General features: G+C 43.5%; 1 protein-coding gene across 1 annotated transcript in view; it reads right to left on the reverse strand.

Moving 5' to 3' along the window:
• Positions 1–20,168, reverse strand: part of SV2C (synaptic vesicle glycoprotein 2C) — a 187,089-nt gene that overhangs the window by 95,178 nt on the left and 71,743 nt on the right. Inside the window, exon 3 of the mRNA XM_024563580.4 lies at positions 3,573–3,753. Coding sequence (XP_024419348.3) covers positions 3,573–3,753 — 181 coding nt within the window. The remainder of the gene's footprint in view (positions 1–3,572; positions 3,754–20,168) is intronic.

Genomic DNA, 20,168 nt, shown 5'->3' on the forward strand with positions numbered 1-20,168 from the left:
ACTGAAAGCATCTTGGGGCCAGGGCTCAACTATATCTGTGAAAGTTCCAGCATTGTTTCAGGGCTGGAATTACAAAGCTACAGCAGATACCAGAGTGTTTCTCTGAGGTGAACTGAAGAGGAATCGGAAAAAAGATTTGGCTGAGACCACCCAGCAGTTCAGAGGCAGGTGTCCAGATGAACTCTAGAGCTGCTGAGAAAAAACTATATATGTATGTACACACGCACACACACACTGGAATATTGTGCAGCAATATAAAAAAGAATGAAGGCTTGTCATTTGTGACAACATGGATGGATCTAACATGGGTGTCCAACCTGTAGCCCACTATAGCTGTGAATGCAGCCCAACACAAAATCATAAATTTACTTAAAACACGAGAATTTTTTTGTAATTACGTGTCACAATGTATTTAATGTGTGGCCCAAGACAACTCTTCTTCTTCCAGTGTGGCCCAGAGATGCCAAACAGTTGGGCACCCCTGATCTAGAGGGTATTGCGTTAAGTGAAATAAGTAGGGTGGAGAAAGACAAGTTCTGTGTGGTTTCACTTATATGTAGAATCTAAAGAAAAATGAGAACCAAACCAAACCAAACAAAACAGATTCATAGAAATAGAGACCAAAGGGATGATTACCAGCAGAAGGGAGAAGTTGCAGGATGGGTGAAAAGAGGAAGGAGACTATAGTCAATATTATGATAGATTTGCACAGTAAGAGATGATTACTTAGCATTAGTGGGGTGATCGCATTGTAAGCTATAAGTGTCGAAATCACTATATTCTATACCTGAAACTAATATACACTATAACCAACAGAATATTGTACATCAACTCTACTTTAATAAAAAACTCATAAAAAACCCTCTGTCATCCAGGTGGCACTCCATATGTTACGTGTAGGTAACATGACCCACACACTCAGCTGAGGAAGAACAATAACTTTCTTCGTTTTCTTTAACACCATTTCTCAGACCCCCTCAGCTGCTGGATCTCACAAAACTCTGGGTATTTTGCCACCTGGGCCCGGGTGAGTAAGCTCACGTGGCTGCTCTTAGCCCTGCCCCCAGCCTAGGGAATCTCCATCTCTTCTGGGGAGCAGGGAGGCTCCGTTTCACTAGCCCTAGTCTCCCCCAAGTCTTTTGCCTGTGGTTCATCCTTTCAGTTTCCCTCACAGGTAAGACTTGAAATTTCAAAGCCAGAAAGAGGCTTCTTTTCCCCTCGCCCTCTGCTGTCACTCTGAGGCAATGAGTACAGGCAGCTTAGCTGCAGGAACGGGACAAAGAGCAAAGAGAACAGAAAGTGTCACACTGTGGGGGAGTGCTCCTAATCCTTATCCTACCTCTCCTCCTCTACCAGGTACTTTGAATACATTATGTCACTTGATTCTCACACTCCCAGGTAGGAATGTAAAGTATTATTATCTCTCTTTTCAAAAGATGTACCAGACTGGAAAAGCTGAGAGACTTTCCCAAGGTCCCCCAGTAAAGGGCAGGGGTAGACGGACTTGGATTTCTGGACTTCCAGTCCTTGCCAGTTTCGCAAAGGCGCAGCGTGTTTGCCTGCAGTGTTACAATTTAGAGAGCCTAGCTGAGTTAGCAATACACAGTCTGTGCTTTGCCAGGTAAATTATGTTATTAGGAGGTCAGCAGCCCTGAGCTGCTTGCTAAAGAATGATTTGTCTGCAACAGGAAATCAGATGACGTCATGAATATACCCAAGCAGGCTCTGCTTCTGTACTGCCCTTGAATTAGTGTCTGGACAGCCCATTAGTTTTGAGTGTTTTGCAGCCACCATAATAGCCCTTTTCTCTGCAGTCAACTGGGTTGGCCATATCACAATGCAGACCGGCACTTAAAGTCGCCATAATAATTTGACCACAGTCAGGTACTTTTGAGTCTGTGGATATGGGTGAAATTTCCTGGAAAAGATTGCAAATGGAAAGGCCTGGAAACCTCAGAATTTAGGCTATTAGCCTTCTCCTGACAGGCTAATGGTAGGTAATAGAAAGTGGAAGGAAACCTTGGTTTTTCCTGGTGAAGAAGAATGTTCCATCCCATGGACCTGGAGAAGGGCCTTTAACAAAGAGCCCCAAATAACACCTGTTCTTCCTCAGGTATCCCAGTTCTCTCAGAATTAGGTAGCCCTTGAATCCATGAGGCAAATTGCATCCCCAAGTCAGTAGTGTATGTAAGCCAATCGCACACAAGAGCTCTGAGCATCAAAGGGCCCCTCTGCTGAGGAAAAGCACTCCTCCTCCATCATCATAAAGCAAATTATTAATTCTGATCATTTTTTTCCCAAGGAAAAAATATTTTTACACTTTCCCAAGCTTTCCAACCCTCTAGTTTTACTGGAATGTATGTATTCTGAGAAATTTCCTGAAATTTGTGCAATTTAGTCTCAAATTTTTCCATTGTATGCAGAATGTAGCATGCGAGGGGGTATAAGAAGATTAAAAAAGACCGTGGCTGGTGTGGCTCAGTGGATTGAGTGCCAGCCTGCAAACCGAAGGGCTGCCGGTTCGATTTGCAGTCATGGCACATGCCTGGGTTGTGGGCCAGGTCCCCAGTAGGTGGTGCACGAGTGGCAACCACACACTGATGTTTCTCTCCCTTTCTTTCTACCTCCCTTCCCCTCTGTCTAAAAAATTAAAGATAAACAAAAAACATGTTGTAGTTCTCTGACCTTCTCTTTTGGCAACACTGTGTTTTGCTGTGTGGGTACCTCTATCATCAACAACCACAACTGACAAGCTTTTCAAGTTCGTAACCCAGCACCATACCCTTCTCTTTCTTCATTTATTTACTTTTATAGGATTCCTACAGACTTATCTTATGTCAGACACCCCAGAGAAAGAATGTCTCTAATGAAAATAAAGTTCTCGAGAACAAATCAGGAAGTTTTTTTCTATTTTTTTCCTTATCAAAGCAGTTTCTTGGACTCCTCTAATTGAGTACTAGGTTTTCCTAAGGTGTGAGTTGACTTAGTAGTAACGAGTGCTCGGAGCTCTTTAAAGAAAATGGCTACACCGTTGGCTGTACTATGCCATCGCACGTGGCTAACAGTACAACTTCTGTTAAGTCAACAGAAGTCAAAAACAGGTGTCCTACCTAGTTAAATATGCTGTTAATGTAGATCAATAAAATAACCTTTACTGGAGACACTCTCATCCTGGATTTAAGAGAATGCCTGAGTGGTCCAAACCTTTAATTAGTTCATAATCTAGGACCAGAACTATTTCTTGCTTAAATTTTCAGAAGAAAAATACATTTATGAATGTGCTCTGCCATAGAAAGAGCCTTCCAGTTAAAACTATACCCATTTCCTAGAAGTAAAACACTGAACGAATCAGCCGCGAGAACATAGACATGCATTCCCTTCTCTTCTGGATTTAAAGGCTGATAATTACATTTCTAAGAACTGGCGTTATGGCCCCGTAGGCTGACAGCAAGGCAGGGAAGGGGATATGTTAAGGGGTAAGTTCTTGGTAATGAGGTCCTCTAAGAGTGGAGAACAGGTACAATTATTAAGAATAAACACATTACTATAAAACATGAAGGAGAAAACCTTACCCGAATCCAGAAAGTAAGCGACAGAAGAGGAAGAAGCCATAACCTTGGACAAACGAAGAAAGGAAGGCAAAGAATCCGTTGACAGACATGCATATCAGAAGAGACTGCTTCCGTCCCACTCTGTCAGCCAGTCCTCCCCAGAAGAACGCCCCCACCATCATCCCGAGGTAGACTATGCTGCCTGTAACACACAGAAAACAAAGGAACGTGTCAGAGATTGGGAGTACGTGACACATGTAACAGCAAAGGAACAAGGGACAGGACATATTCCAGCATTATGCATGGGAAAAGTTTCCTTTAAAAATATAACCTTTAGAACACACAATTCAGCTTTCAAGTTGGAAAGTAAGCTTTGTGGGCTACCTTTGGCTGCTGTGACCAATGGCAAGTGCAAAAGACAAAATAGTCACGTTCTCACCAGCCACGTGGGGATGGGTACAGAGTGGGCAGACATAAGGAGTCATGGTCATGCCACCTTTGGTCTGAACACCTGACCTATCACCACGACACGGCCAAGATGAGGGACTGCAAGGTCAAGGGTTCCAAGGTCAAAGTGTATTCCCCAGTCTGCTTCCAGTCTCTTCCTGTAGCATATGACCACATATGACCTGGGCCAAGGTCAGGCCCTTAGGAACCCTTTAGAGGATTTTAAGGGTTTTCTGTCTAGTCCCTTCTGAAAGCCCTGGCCCTTCCTTGGGAAAGAAAGAAACCTAGGGTAGGTAAGTTTAGAGGTTATGAGAGTTAATATGAAAATGCTCTTAAATTCTGTTCATAACAGAAAAACTTTTTCTTGGAGTCAGGATTTTAAGGAGCCTAAGGAGAAGAGAAATAGCTATTAGTAGTTTGGGAAATATGAAACTCATCATTGTTGGCTTTGCTTCCATAAGGAAACAAATGGAAAATGAAAAGCTAGAGAGATGTCCCTCTTGTGTCACTATGAGTATATGCTTGAATTTCTAATTCACTTGCTGCTTCTGAAGAACCAGGCCTCCATGGGCCCTGTCCAGATTCTTCCTTAGGATCAAAGAACATTAGGTGTGGCAAATGTTGCTTCAGAGAGGTTTCCCAAAGGGTGTGCAATGCCTAGGGGAAATGGCACAATTAATAATGGAAGTACATTATATTTGAATGTGGTGTTTAAAAAGCTGCTACTATACCTTCCGTTTATTTCTGCTTTTTCCCTTACTTCACCAGAGCACCATTTGAACAGTCCCTTTTCTAAAGCACATTTAAGATACTCAGCAGCATCTAAGTAACAAAGTAAAATAAAATAAAATAAAATAAAAACACTGGCTGATTTATTGCTTTAGATTTCTTTGGGAAATCGCCTATTCAAACATTCACCTGAATTTGCTTAACACACAGTTAATGGATCAATATGAGATCCAGAAAGACAGCAGTTGGCAAAGTCTGGTGGCCCTCACATCAATGACATGCAGATGCTGCTTTGTAGATGCTCAAGTACAGACAGCTACAGTGAATGGCCAGTGGTGGAGCAATTACAGAATAAAAAAAGGCAAAAGCTGTTTTTATTTATCCTGGGGTCCTGCCAAGATTTGGCTGGTCAGCCATGCCTGGGTGGGCATGGCATATTTTTCTCTGTACTACGGGGCTGACAATACACAGATCATCCTTTTTTTAAAATTGTATTTTATTGGTTGTGCTATTACAGGTGTCCTAATTTTTTTCCCTTTGCCCCTTCCACCCAGCACTCCCCACTCCCTCAGGCAACCCCCACCCACCATTGTTCATGTCCATGGGTCATGCATAAGTTATTTGGCTACTCCATTTCCTATACTGTAGTTTACATCCCCATGGCTATTCTGTTAGTACCTATTTGTACTTCTTAATCCCCTCACCTCTTCATCCATTCCCCCATACTTTTCTCCCTTCTAGCAACCATCAAAACATTCTCCATATCCATGATTCTGTCTCTGTTCTTCTTGTTTGCTTAGCTTGTTCTTTAGTTTCAATTGTTGATAGGTATGTTTTTTTTTTTCCATTTTACTATTCACAGTTTTGACCTTCTTCTTCTTTTTTTAAATGAGTCCCTTTAACATTTCATATAATAATGGTTAGGTGATGATGAACTCCTTTAGTTTTTTCTTTCGGGGTAGCTCTTTATCTGCCCTTTGATTCTAAGTGATAGCTGTGCTGAGTAGATGAATCTTGGCTGCAGGTTCCTGCTTTTCATCCCTTTGAATATTTCTTGCCAGTCCCTTGTAGCCTGCAAAGTTTCTTTTGAGAAATCAGCTGACAGTCTTATGGGAATTCCCCTGTAGGTAGCTAACTTCTTTTCTCTTGTTGCTTTTAGGATTTTCTTTTTATCTTTAACCTTTCACACTTTAATTATGATTTATCTTGAAGTGGGCCTCTTTGTATCCATCATAATTGGGACTCTGTGCTTCCTGGACTTGCATGTGTATTTCCTTCATCAAACTAGGGAAGTTTTCTTTCATTATTTTCTCAAATAGATTTCTAATTTCTTGCTCTTTCTCTCCTCCTTTTGATGTGAATGTTGGACCTCTTGAAGTTGTCCCAGAGGCTGCTTACACTATCCTCATTTCTTTGGATTCTTTTTTCATCTTGTTCTCATTGGTTCTTTTTTGCTTCCTTATGTTCCAAATCACTGATTTGATTCTTGGCTTCATCCACTCTACTGTTCTCTGTAAATTGTTCATTTCAATTAATGTATCCTTTGTTTCTGACTGGATCTCTTTTATGTTGTTAAGGTCCTCACTAAATTCCTTGAGCATCCTTATAACCAGTGTTTTGAACTCTGAATCTGATAGATTGCTTATCTCCATTTTGTTTAGCTCTTTTTCTGGAGTTTTGATCTGCCCCTTCCTTTGGGCCATGTTTCTTTGTCTCCTCATTTTCACAGCCTCCCTGTGTTTGTTTCTATGTATTAAGTAGAGCCGCTTTGATTCCATGTCTTGGTAGTGTGGCCTAATGTAGTAGGTGTCCAGTGTCACAGCCTCCCCCATCACTCAAGCTGGGTACTCAAGGTGTGCCCTTTGTGTGGGCTGCGTGCACCCTCCTTTTGTAGTTGCGCCTTGGTTGCTGTTGGCAGATCAATGAGAGGGATTTACCCAGGCCAATCAGCTGCAAGGATTGGCTGTGACCACTTACCACAAACCTCTGCCATCCATGGACGATCAGCTGTGCAGCGGCAGGGTTGTGGTGCCCCAGCATTGTCTGTAGCTGTCCACTGGGTGCATAGGCCCTGGGGTTTCCCAAGTGGTACAGGCCAAGATCAGCCCCCAACTGTGTTTTGCTTGGGGCCACCCTGCTTGAGCTATAAAGCAATCTGAGATGGCTGCTACTTGTGATAGGCTTGGATTTTCCCAGGCAAAGCCAAACTGTGAATCTAGGCTAGATGCTGCTAGTGCCAGGCCTGCGGCCCACTGAGGCCAGCTGTTGCCTGTTTGAGAGGATTTAGGAAGTTTTGAAACATGAACCAAGATCAGCCATTCATATGGAAAGGCAGCTTGGGTGGGTCCATAAGTTGGGTGGGGCAGAGTCTCTGGGGATCTCCAAGGTGGGTCAAACAGTGTTAGCCAGGTTGATATGGCACCAGCTTGCTGGCTCTGTGGCTCTGTGGGGGGAGGGTCTAGAAAAGGGACAATGGTCTCTGCTCACCTTGATGCCAGACAATTCAGTTCTTGTATGCCATGGGTGCCTTTCGAGCTACTACCCCAGTAATGGAGCTCAGAGGGAGAGAGTCTGAGTAGGTGAGTCCACGTATGGGTTCTTTAAGAGGAAACGCTCAAGGCTTCAGAAGTTTCTTCCACCAACTCAATTTCCCCTGGTTTTTACAGCCAGAAGTTGTGGTGACTTATCTTCCTGGCACTGGCAGCCTGGGCTGGGGGGCCTGGTGTGGGGCTGGAACTCCTTGCTCCCAGGATATCCCTTCTGCATTTTATCTAGCACATGTGGTTGTGGGACCAGCCTGTTCCACTTCTCCAGCCTGGATGGATGTCCATTCTTTAATTCTGTAGTTGTCAGGCTTCCATCCAACTCAATTTCTGATGGTTCTGAGTGATGATTGTTCTACATTTTAGTTTCAATTTTGATGTGGTTGTGTGAAGAGGTGAGCCACGTCTGCCTACACCACCATCTGGACCGTTAAGAGTCAGATCATCCTTCTCGGTAAAGAGATTACATGTATCAAGAGGCCCAGTGCATGTCCAGAAGACAATGTAAAGAATGCATCAGCACAAGGCAAAAGAATTCCAAAAGCAGACAGGTTCACCTAGGGAAATGCACATGCAGCATATCTCTTATTTATAGCACAAGAGGCTCAAGTTTGCTTCATGTCTCTCACAAGAATTACCAGTAGCTAAGCTTGTTTATAATAATGTCTGTGTCTTTAAAAATGCCTACAAATCAGAAAGTGGGCTCTCATAGACCAGCAGTGGCTTGTGGCTGCTGCAGCCTGAACACTAGGGAGACTTTCTTTGAGCTCCAGCCCCAGGAACAAAAAATGATCACTCGCATTTGCTGAACCCTTGCTGAACCCTTATCAGTTCTAAGTGCTTGTGTGAATTAACTCATTTAATTCTCATGACAACCCTTGGAGGTTAATACCCTGGAAGTCTGGTTCATTGGTGAGGAACTGAGGCACAGAGAAGTTAATGATTTGACCAAAGAACAGTGAGTGGTGACTACCTTCCCGTCCGCCAGCAGTTTGTTGTGTAGCGTGGTTATGATTCTCCGTCAACCCTGGCTGCCCTCCCGTGAAAACATCCCGGTTTGTCCAGGCCCCTGTGTGGTGGGTGGTCCCACCTAGAATGGAAATCAGTACCTCAAACATCTCTGCAGTGTGTTCTCCTGGGCACCACCTTCATAAAATTAGTTAAGTCAGGAGTAATGGAAAATGATAGACAGGAGCTGGGAGACAATGCCGCTTCATTCTACCCTGGCATAGAACAAGGGGTACACTACTCCTCCAATAAGACGTTCCAAAGGGGCACATTCCCAGTCTGGTGAGGGGTAAAGGAGTTAATGTTGAAAACAACTCAGTGGTGCCAGAGAAAGAGAAGATTTTAATTCAGCTGGGCTTTCAGGAGGTTGAACCTGGCGTGGAAACCTGACCTGAGGCTCATTCTCCTCCTCCCACCTCAGCTGGGCTGCAGGCCATTCTTGGCCAGCGCAGCCATTCGGTCTTTCAAGAGACAAAAGAGGCCTCAGGCATGATTTCCTATTAAGGAATTTTCTAACATGGGGGCCTATTCCATTTTTCTTAATCATAGCCTCATTTCCCCTGACAAATATCACATTTCCATATCTGCCTCTTTGCTAAAGCTGCTTTTGATTCTGACAATCCCTCAGGGGCCACATCTTTTTTCCCAGCATCATTTTAAACCACCTTTAAACTAAATAGAATAATTTTAAGAAATGATCTACAGTGTTTTTCTCATAGCAATTCTTCGCCAATAAATTTTTTAAACTTGTCTTAAGTACTTCAGTTACCTATGGCTAATGTATTACTCTATAATTTATACCATCATTTATTTATACATTGATTTTCAATGAAAAACATACTGTGGCAGTATTCTGAGTTCAGTGATAAAATAATCCTCCGTGAGGTGATGATCTCACCTGCCTTTTTTTTTTTTTCCAAAGATTTTATTTATTTACCTTCAGAGAGAGAGGAAAGGAGGGAGAAAAAGAGGGAGAGAAACATTATTGTGTGGTTGCCTTTCGTGTGCTCTCAACTGGGGACCTGGCCCGCAAGCCAGGCATGTGCCCTGACTGGGAATCAAACCGGCAACCCTTCGATTTGCAGGCTGGCACTCCGTCCACTGAGCCACACCAGCCAGAGCTCACCTGCCTTTTTTAAGGGGATTTTTCTTAGGTTAAAACAAAATTTTAAGTCAAAGTTAAAAAAATAAATATTTAAGCATAAATGACAACAGTTCTGGAAATGGTTGTTGAAACCAATAATAGAATATGATCTGTCTTATTTAGGCTTTATTGCCTAGATTGTGTTCGTTCGCTTTTAGATATTATTCCTTTCACTAGAGGCAGGTGCATTTGTCTTCCCAAAGGTAGGGCTTTCTCCCACCTAGCCAATTTTTACTTAACCAACTGAATGAATTAATCAACCCACCCACAAACACACTGAGAACTATTTCTTTGAACTTCTTCCTTGAACTCACCCATCATCCTTCTGCTTCCACCAGTAGCACTTCAGGCTTACTAAGGTTATACCCAGCCTATTGACTCAGTTCCGCTTATCATTAAGTATTTATTTAATTAAACATCCATCACATGAAAAATGAAATGGGAGTGTGTGAGGAATTGGAGCCACTTCTATAACAACTAACTTAACAAAGGTTTGGGGGAAACTATTTGTGAAAGAAAATGACTGCTATTAAATAAATGTGACAAATAGAACTCTAAAAGGCTGAGAAAAATCATAGATGAGAGATTCTGGGCTCACACTGGGCCCTCACCCCACTTGAGAGAGATTAAAACTGAACCAAAATCACACATTGGCTGGCGATGCAAGCAAGACCATAGGGTACTTTAGCTTGCAGATCCCTACTCTAAGGAAAGCCTTTGCTGCTGCATCCGGAGATGGTCAAGTGAATGTATGCTCGTGTGTTTAAGTACATGTACATATTTTGCATATTTTCTTCCTTTTACTTTTTTTCCATTAACTGACCAATCACCAGTCCTGATTTAACTAGGTGGGGTTTCTAGATAACAGTGTCAGTCAGCCCTGCGATGCTGGCCCAGGCTTTCTCTTCCGTCTGGCGGGACAAGGTGTATGGTGAGGCGGGGAACCTCTCCCGTGCTGCTCTCTTATGGATCCTCCCTACCCACCTGCCCACTGATGTAGAAGCTTTCACAGCTGCTGCCCTGTGGTCACTGCTCTTGGACCCCCAGAATGGTTTGCTGTGAGCATGGCTGACCCTTGGCAAGACCCCACTGCAGTCTGTAAAAGGCCGATTCCGGGGACTGTCCCTCTCCAGCTACCCCTGCACCCACCCAGTGCAAAGAAGGACCCAGTGTCTCCCTCTTTACCTACAACTTGATTATTTCTCATCATTATGAGCTTCAAATTCTGTGCTTGAATTTTTATTTTCTATTGGATTCTTTCACTGAATGTGCTGAGCAGGGGACCCATTACTAAAGCAATAGCGGTAGAGGTAGGGGAAGAAGGAAGCCATGTTGTTGTTGCTTTTGTTTTTTAACCAAATGCGATATCCTTCATCTTCATTCCACTACCGCTGACCACTCTGAACTTTGGGGTCAGGCAGCAAATAGTTAAGAGCCCAGGTTCCTGAAACGCATGGCCTAGATCTGAATTCTTGCTCTATCTACCATTTACTAGCTGTTTGATGCTGGTTAAATTACTCGATTTCTTTGTGCCTCAATTTTCTTCTCTGTATAATGGGGTTAATAATAGTACCTAGCCTACCTCACAGGGTTTTTGAGGGATTAAATGAGATAAAGCATTTAGCACTGTGAAACATAGGTATTCAATAATTTAAAAAATGCTAATCTAACTATTGATGTGAAGGAAAGAGAGAAAAGGAGAAAACAAATGCTGGTAAAAAGAGACAACAGGAAGAAAGGGGGTGAGCTCTGGAATGGTGCAGAAAGTGAAATTGCAGTCTGGGGCCTCCCTCGGCTCTGCTGAAAAGACAGCACCCAACACAGTGCTGGAACAGGGATCTAATCTTAAATCTCAAAGACTTGGTTTTCTTTGCAACTTGAAATTATTTAAATAAGTAATTAATAGGCTTCTCCTAAAACCAAGCCCTCGCTTTTTCCAATGATTATTTTTAGTAGCCACAGGTAAGGGCCATTATGTGTTCAAATGCATCTGTGGACCTTCACAAAAATCGAATAAAAATAAAGAAGGTAATAACATCAAAGGCATATGTACAAATGGAAAAAAAAAAGCCCTTTCTAATTTTCAGTGGAGAACATTTGCAAAGAAAGTCAGCTCACCTTTGCTGGAAAGAACTGCAAATATCAGATGCAGCCCTCAGCACATCTCTGACTGTTACATTTGGAAAGTCTGACATTTAAGTTCGTTGGCCTAGGCCTAGACTGACATAGCTGCTTATACGGGCAGGTAATGCCATAACAAGCAGTATTACTGCTTGTTACCTAAGTCCACCTGGGCACCTAAAGACATTTTCACTGAATCCAGTGAGTCAAATGCAGAAGGAAAGTCCTAATAAGGAAATCTAATGTACTCCCTAATCTTTCCTCAAATGGCTAGCACACAGCATGTCCCTTGGATAGCAGAATAGATATTAAAATGCCTTTTGTATATATGGCTCTGCAGAACAAAAAAAAAAGGCAATTACAGCTCACTTGGTGTTCAAAGCAATGCGGAAACAAGTCTTAGAGTCAAGAGTATTACAGAAAGTCACTTGGTGGTGTGCCATGGATATTACATATCAGTTCCACACAGTGGGACCCCTGTCTGCAAACTTCCCCCACTCCAAGGCCTGTGCTGAGGAAGTGGGTGGTAACTGACTGAACCCCTTTTTCAGTAACCCCAACCACTGAGCCAATGAATAAGTAGGTTGTCCATTAATTCTGCAGCTCCTAGAGGACTTCCTGCTGTAAACCAGGCAACTTGTAAGGCACGAGGAAAGGGGAGGAGGAGAGAGAGCACGGGGCAGTGAGGAGAGGTCCACAAACATGACAGGGACCTGGCCCTCACTCTCAAGCAGCTCACAGCCTACTGCTGGTTTTAGTCGAAGGCTTCACTTTGGAATCACCAGAAAGCTTTAAGGAAAAGAACAAAGATGCCCAGTCCACGCCCTGATATCTTGGTTCTCGGGTAGGACTTGGGAACAGTACTTTTAAAAAACTTTCAAATGATTTTAATATAAACCTGGGGTTTCAAACCTTTGGTTTCCTAGGAGATCAAAAATATGCAAAAAAAGATTATCACTAAATGAAACACATGCTATAATTAAGGTGAGTACATTATGCTTAAGGGGGAAAAAGGAAGGAGTGACTTAAGTAGTTCTAGAGAATTCTGAAAAGCCTCCCATAGAAGGTAACAGGGGGTCATGCTGAGTTTTGAATAATGAATAAGAATTCTCCTTGAAAAAGGGGAAAGTTCCAAGGGAGGGAAGAAGATCGAGTTTAAAGGTTTGGTGGTATGCCAGGTGCACAGCACACCAAAGGGACTCCACATGGTTCAAGGTAGGTGGAATGTAGAGTCTTTGGTGGGGGCAGTGAGAGTGACAAGAGATGAGGCTGGAAGATAAGTGGAAGTCAACCCAAGGAGTTGGCCTTGATCCTTTGGAAAACCAATGATCAGACTGGACAGCATTCCTACCTGAAAAGATCAACTCAGCAACCACATTGAGGATAAACAGCAGGGGGCAGACAGAGGGGAGGGGAGGCAGGGCTTGGACCAAGGCTAACCAAGGCCCGAGACGCTAGGAACACAAAATTTAAGGAAGCATTTGCTGTCAGGTGCCAACTCTGTACTTGCAAGACTCTGTGAATGAGTTGCTTCCTTAAATTTTGCACTTCCGGTACCTCACTCTCCTCACCCTGGTCCTTGCCGAGGAAAAACCGGTTGAAGGAATAGCACTGAGAAGATCACTCCAGTAGCCCAGGGAAGGATTGCTGACAGCCTGATCCAAGGTGGTGGCAGTAGGCTTGGAAGAGGGACAGGGCTGGAGGTGTGTTTTTATAGGCAGAGTCCACAATTCTTATGAGCTGAGAAACGAGGCAAGGAAGTGTGGAAGTGGACACTGAGGATATTGGCTTAGGACAGGCTGTACTGAAATGGAGAACACAAGAGGAGGGCAGGCCTGACAGGGCCCATGGCTGAAACAAGGGAGGAGGATGTTCACGCCAGTAACCATCATTATACTACAAGTAACAGGGCGGAAGAGGGCAGTACAGGTGGGGCAGGCACATCAATAAGGCCATGGTCAATATAATGATCATCAGGAAATTCTTCATGAGGGAAGCAGGGCATGAGTGGAGCCTAAAACAAAATAAGGAGGATATGAAGAAGAGGGTGGCAGAGCAGTGCCGTTAGCTTCCTCTCAGACATACACAGCAGTCCAGGGACTGGGAAAAAACATAAGGCTGGGAAGGTTAGCACAGTAGGAGCCTGGGTTGGGCGTATGGGAAGAAGTATAATTAAGCTGGCTAAGTAAGAGAAAATCCTTAAATAATAAGCTAAAAAATTGAAATTCACTACTTAACAAGACAATGGGAAGCCACTGATGGATTCCTGGGTGGGGGATTGATGTAATCAGAGCCCTTGTGTGAAAAGACCTGGGCACTTTAGATCAGGTTGGATGAACCTTTTCTTTAAAGGGCCTGGTTGTAAATATTTTAGACTTTGCAGGCTATCTGTGCTCTGTTGCCACTACCTGTCCTTATGCCTTCCACCCCTTCCCCGTTCCCTTGCAAGACAGCAGCTGCAGACCACATGAAAGCTAAGAGCACGGATGTGCTCCAATAAAACTACATACAAAACAGGCAGAGGGCCGGATTTGGCCTGGAGGCTGGAGTCTGCAGACCCCTGCTAAGGAAAGCTTTGCCTGTAGCAGTGCTGAGGCCCAGTGGGTGAGGACTGAGCAGGAGAGAAGGAGTATCTGAGAGGCAGTATTAAGTTAACACTGAGGCTGGGGTGCCAAAGAGAAGGAACATGCTCGGGAGGGACTGCAAAGCAGGGCAGTTTAGAGCCCTGTGAAATACGGGATTTCTCTGCAAGGATGAATGGAAAAGAGAACAGAGACCCAGGGTATAAACCCTTGAAGAAGCCGCCTTCAGAGAGGGAAAAGAAGTCAGGCACACGGAAGTGTGGGGAGGACAGAAGAAAAAGTCCAGGTAGAGCACAGACTGCTTCAGAAGGAATGGAGAACAAGGCCCAGAGCAGCGGGACTCAGAAAGGCCCTCTGCGCTCGCCTTGGCAGAGGTCACCAGTGGTGGCTGAAGGAGCAAGCCCAGCCCAGCACTCATTACAGCAGAGAATAGCAGACTAGAGCGGAGGGGCCATGAGGACGAGGAGGCCGGGCACTTAGCTACGTACAGCTGCAAGTCACAGAGGCAAAGGGGCACGATGCTGCTGGGCAGGAAGAAACGCTGGCACAAACCGTAAAGCAGAGGAAACAGCAGAAAAACACTAAGCTATTAACACGGACGTGACTGCCCTGAAACCACAGCCACGGACACAAGAGAGCAGCAAGAGCTTCTGCTACCAAAAGAGCGAGCTGTGCAGAAGACCAGGGCTATCATGTGTCTAGTTTCCAGAAAATAATGAAAAACAGGCTTATGAGAAGTGTATTGCCTTAAGTTTAAGCACACCTGCAAGCAAGGAAATGATTTTTTTTTTTATATCAGCCCAGTGAACAAATAAAGCATAAAAATCTAAAAGGGACTGGTATTTGAGAGAAACAGAATAAGAAAATAATCTCTGGACAATGTCCATATTATATCTTCTGATAGGTTAAGCAACAGACCCGTCTGGAGCGGAAGGACTCCTGGAGCTTACCTGGGGCCATGCCCAGACACTAGGGGTGTGGCCGGGCCCAGCAGGAAAACAGGTCTGCCCAGGGACTCAGAGATCACATTGTGCCTGATCGATATTCATTGGAAGATGATTACACAAGTCCTTCAAGACCCCTGTCTTAGAAAATCATGTGTAAGTTTCCTTTGTTGTCGCTGTTTTGTGTTTGTTTATTTGTTTTTAAGTCTGGGTGGTAAATACTACAATAAAAACCATATTAAATTGTAACGGGTTCCGGTCTATGTTTAAAGGGAAAATCCAGTAGTCCATTTCCAGTGCTCCACTATGACCTTTCGTCTCCCTCAACATGCCAGCCCAGAGCCACGAGTAAGCAAATACAGAGATCGGCCTTGAACTAATAATTTTGTTGCTCCCAATCCATTACAACCGGCCAACCTGAGGTGAATTCAGAGCAGCACTTCTTGACACTTGAGATTTATTTTGTCATTAATGATGAAACATCACACAAGGGCTCCTCAGTGCTAAACTGTCTGGGGAGACCCAGGTATTTAAGAGGTCACCCGATGTTCAGGTGTGACCCTCGGTACTTGAAGCTGTTATTTAGTGGCTGGTTATTTTTATTATAGTTATACGTGATTTGTGTCTAGCAGGAGCAGTTGGCCACCTGCTTCTCAGGTTAAGAAGGAAAACTGATCACTTTGAGAATTGAGGACAAAGTAGGAATTTTAATCAATTATTATACCATGGCTCAAAAACAAAATAAAACAAAAAAGAATGTTGAGTCCATTTTGTTTTCTCCTCCAAAACCCACCCCAAAATCTCTTGATATTCCTTAAACACACTATAGTCATTCTTATCTTTGAACCCTTCTCCAACTAACCTTTCCTGAAGCATCTTTCTCCTAGCCTTTCCTCCAAAACCTGAACCTTGGATTTCACCTTCACATTCTTTGTGACAACACCCTAGACTACTCTAGTTTTCATGGGTAACTTCTACATATTCTCATTGACAATCTGACTTATATTATTTGTCAGTCTTATCTCTACAACCAATTTGCAATTTGACCCCTGGCAGGCACTATGTGTTACGACATCTTATTCTGAATCTCCGTGAGACTACATCATTCTATATAATAGGATAATATAATAATAATTTTAAACAATTGGTAAAACCTAGCTAATTAATTTAAATTTAGCATAGTAGGTTCAACTCAAACCCTAGTCCTTCTCACTTATAGCTACGCAATTGATGTAACTAATGTAAATCTGAAATTCTGACCATAAAATCTTGAGTGTCCCAAGAAAGTCTGATAAATGGCATACTTGAGACCTTTGTCCAGAAGACACATCTGTAGAATAGACTTCATAACAAAATTTCCACCAGCCTATAGTGAAATGAAGAAAACAAGGAAAATCATAATCCTTTTTCATAAGAATAAACTTATTCAATTTGAAGGAAGGTCCTTTATTCTAAGGATACGTCCTTCCTATTTCTTGATGTGAATATGCCTTTTGTTTTATGAAATGATAGTGATATAAAGAGTACTGTGTATGGTAGGAATCATTGTTATTTTTTAAAAATTGCATTCATTTGTTTTTAGAGAGAGGGGGAGGGAGGGAGAAAGAAAGGGAGAGAAAGATCAAAGTGTGAGAGAAACATCAATCAGTTGTCTCTTATATGCACCCAACCGGGGACCTGGCCTGCAACCCAGGTATGTGCCCTGACCGGGAATCGAACCAGTGACCTTTCGGTTCACAGGCTAACACTAAGTCACACCAGTCAGGGCCATTGTTATTTTTAAATGAAGTTCCTTAGTAAAATAAAAAGTGGGCTTCCCTATGTCAATCCTTCTCATTAAAAGAAAATGGACTTTAAAATCTAGAAGACTGGGAGCCACTAGTACAAAACATCAAATGGTAGAAACAATGTTTTGCAAATACTGCATTCTGAAAAAGGGCCAAGGAACGAAATTTCCTAAACTGTGGCTCATACAATGAGTTAGAGAATAGAGATGTCTCCTTCGTGCATGAATGATGATTGTACAACATGACACTCCTCCCATCAAGAGGTGGAGTCTATGTATGTTTCCTTTCCTTGATTCTCGGTGACTGCTTGACCGACAGGGTATGACAGGAGTGATGCTATGTGACTTCCAAGACTGGTCCTAAAAGGCCATGCAGCTTCATCTCACTCCCTACAACACTTGCTCTTGGATCCTCGAGCCACCAACTGAGAAGTGTGACTACCCTGAGATTGACAGGCTGGAGGGGTCACAGGTAGGCTCTATCCTCAACATTCCCAGCTGAGCCCAGCCGGTCAGCAATCCCGCCAAAGCGACAGTCATCTCCAACCTTCCAGCACAGTCTATGTACCAGCCGGACACCACTGAGTGATGTCTGAAAGGATCCCCCAGCCAAGCCCTGTCCAAATTTCTAACCCACAAACGTGAGATATTGTAAAATGGGTATTGCTTAAAGCCACTAAATTCTTGAGTAGTTTGTTATACAATAACACATACCTGGAAAAGCATATTCCTTAAAACACTTTTAAAAATACTTCATTCACTGGGATACCCAGACTATAAGGAGTACAGTATTAAGAATCATATGTATTCCTTCACTCTTAGTTTTAAGGAAGATAACATGGTTAATATTTCTTGTAGGACTGGATATCATTTCAAAAGAAGGACATAATAAGCAAATCTACTAAGGTACCGTCTGCCCCCTTAATTCCAATCATAAACTAATCAGTGAGTGGGGGACCAGAAATGAAGCTAGAAGGCTGTCCCTGTCTCCTTTCAAGTCTTCTTCCAGAAAAATCACAGGAAAGGTTCATGGGGTTTGTTTCACTTTGCTTTGATGGGTGGGTTGTAAGCACAGGGGAATGGGACGAATTAAGTGAATGGGACCAGGACTGAAGCAGGGGTTGTTTCGTGAGTGGAGATGGTGCTGGGTGATCAGTTTTACGTTGGGAGGCTTGGTCATGACTGCAAAGGAGAAGAAATATGGAGAGAGCACTTTCTCCCCAACAAAATGTATCGATTAGCTCCCAGAGGGGAGAGCACGAGGACATAAATTCCGAGCGCCCTGGAGCATGCCAACTGCCATGGGGCTGAAGGACAAAGCTTGGAGGCAGAAGAAAGAGGACCGTAGCTCTTCTTGAAAACTGGCTAGCAGAGGCACTATCATGGTTTCCTCTGCACAACTGCCTTCCCCCAGCTGAGATCCTCCAGGTGCCTCCCGTTTTCCCCATCTTGGTCTCCACAGTGGGTTAAATCGGTGATCATTTAAATCTTACAGCACAGATTAGACTAAGCGTATCACACCCTGACTCCCTGTTGGCTGCAGCAGGGGTAGGGAAGAGAGCACGGTGCACACAGGGCTGTCACAAGTAACACACTGCTCCTTGGGGCCGGGCTGGAGCCTGACAGCTGGGTGTGCAGATGAGCAGAGCATTGTCACATGTAGGGATCAGAGGGCTTTGGGTGACAACACAACATCGCCTGCCCATCACCCACCGCCCACCTGCGACTTGCTCATCCCAGTGGAGAGGTGCTGACAGAGGTGCAGGGGTGCAGCGGGACAAAGCTGACAGGGCTGACATTGTCTTTATTACTGATTTCAACCCTGTCTGTCTCCGTGGCCCCCTGCTGACTTCCCCAGAGAATCTGACTCATTAAACTTCCAGGTTGTAAGGTTAGTTTTCACTTTAAAACTTCTAATTTTGGCTTTTCAGAATAATGAATTATAGGTTTCTAGATCTTATGTCTTAATTGTCTAGCAATTTAAAGTACAATTATAGATAATTTTTCTAAAGTTAAGTGCACTCAGGATTAGGGTTAAGAGGGTCCCATGAGCCAATCAAGTCTCACATACGAAGTTGTCTGGACTATGGGAAAAACTTGGCACTATTTAACCCTTCTTAGATTCAATTGCTTTCTGCACCTCAACAACTGTAATTGCCACTAATGTGTAAACATTCACAATTCTAATGTGTCCATTTTTCTTCTTAATTAACTCTCTTTCTATATTCTTCGACTTTAAAGGGGAATTTCTCTTTTTCATTGAATCATACCTCATCCCTGAGCAATGTGAGTAAAATCTAGTCATGGGCAGATTTCCTTTTGCTGTATAATAGGATGATAACAAATGACAATTTGTTTTAGGTATGTTAACTGTTGTTGGCAAGCTCTAGCCTCTAGGGGGAGCCAAAGACTCCTCCCATTTCACCCAGCAAGGAAGAAGCACTCTGAATCTGGGAAGAACAAAATGGACACTTTAGACTTAAAATGAGGTCAGTGCAGTTGGGGTGGAAAATGATCTCTATTTGGATCATTTCTCTTCCATGTAGTGTGTTCTCGTGTATCATCTCCTGTCCTCACACCCCTTTAATTCCCCACCCTCCTCCTCTCCTTCCTTCCTTCCCTCCTTCCCTCCCTCCAGTTTCTCTCAAGAGCCCTGACATTTCCCACAGCTGCCCCCCAGCTCCTCAAAAGACATCTCCGACCTTTTTGGAAACCACTTCTTTCCTACCAACCACACTATTTCTCCACAAATCAACACCACTCTTCCACCAGCACGGTTTTTGTAGCCAGCCAAATTATCTCACCACCTAGCAAGCGGACTCACATAGCGCTGCCTTTCTCAAGCCTCTCAAATTCCACATGCTATTGTTGCTAGGACTGGTTTCCAGGAAGCATCAGCAATGTCTGGTAGCTTCGTTAATTGGTTCCATGGAGAGGAACCAGCTTAGAACATTAATTATTACCATCAACCCGCAGTCGACGCAGGACTTACCCAAACCTTTGCCAGTCGGGTCATGGTTTGATGCGCTTGATGGATTCCCCTGGGGTTACTGAGGGAATACCAATTTTTGTTCTGTATTTTCTGATCCGGTAGTTCACTCGGCTTCAGAAAGAAAATTCTAACTGACAAGCCTGAGATAAAATATGCTTACTTAAGCCTTTGTAATACCCTTAATTCCTAGTTTTTTTACCACCCTGCCACAGTTTTCAGCAACAACTAAGAAGGTTCTCCTGAATATTATGTCAAGTTTAGGTGCTAAGTGCAGTGCACTAGTCACAGAGATCGGAGCTAATCTTGTCACGCCAGTAACTG

The sequence above is a fragment of the Desmodus rotundus genome, chromosome 1 (assembly GCF_022682495.2).
Source record: "Desmodus rotundus isolate HL8 chromosome 1, HLdesRot8A.1, whole genome shotgun sequence".
NCBI lineage: Eukaryota > Metazoa > Chordata > Mammalia > Chiroptera > Phyllostomidae > Desmodus > Desmodus rotundus.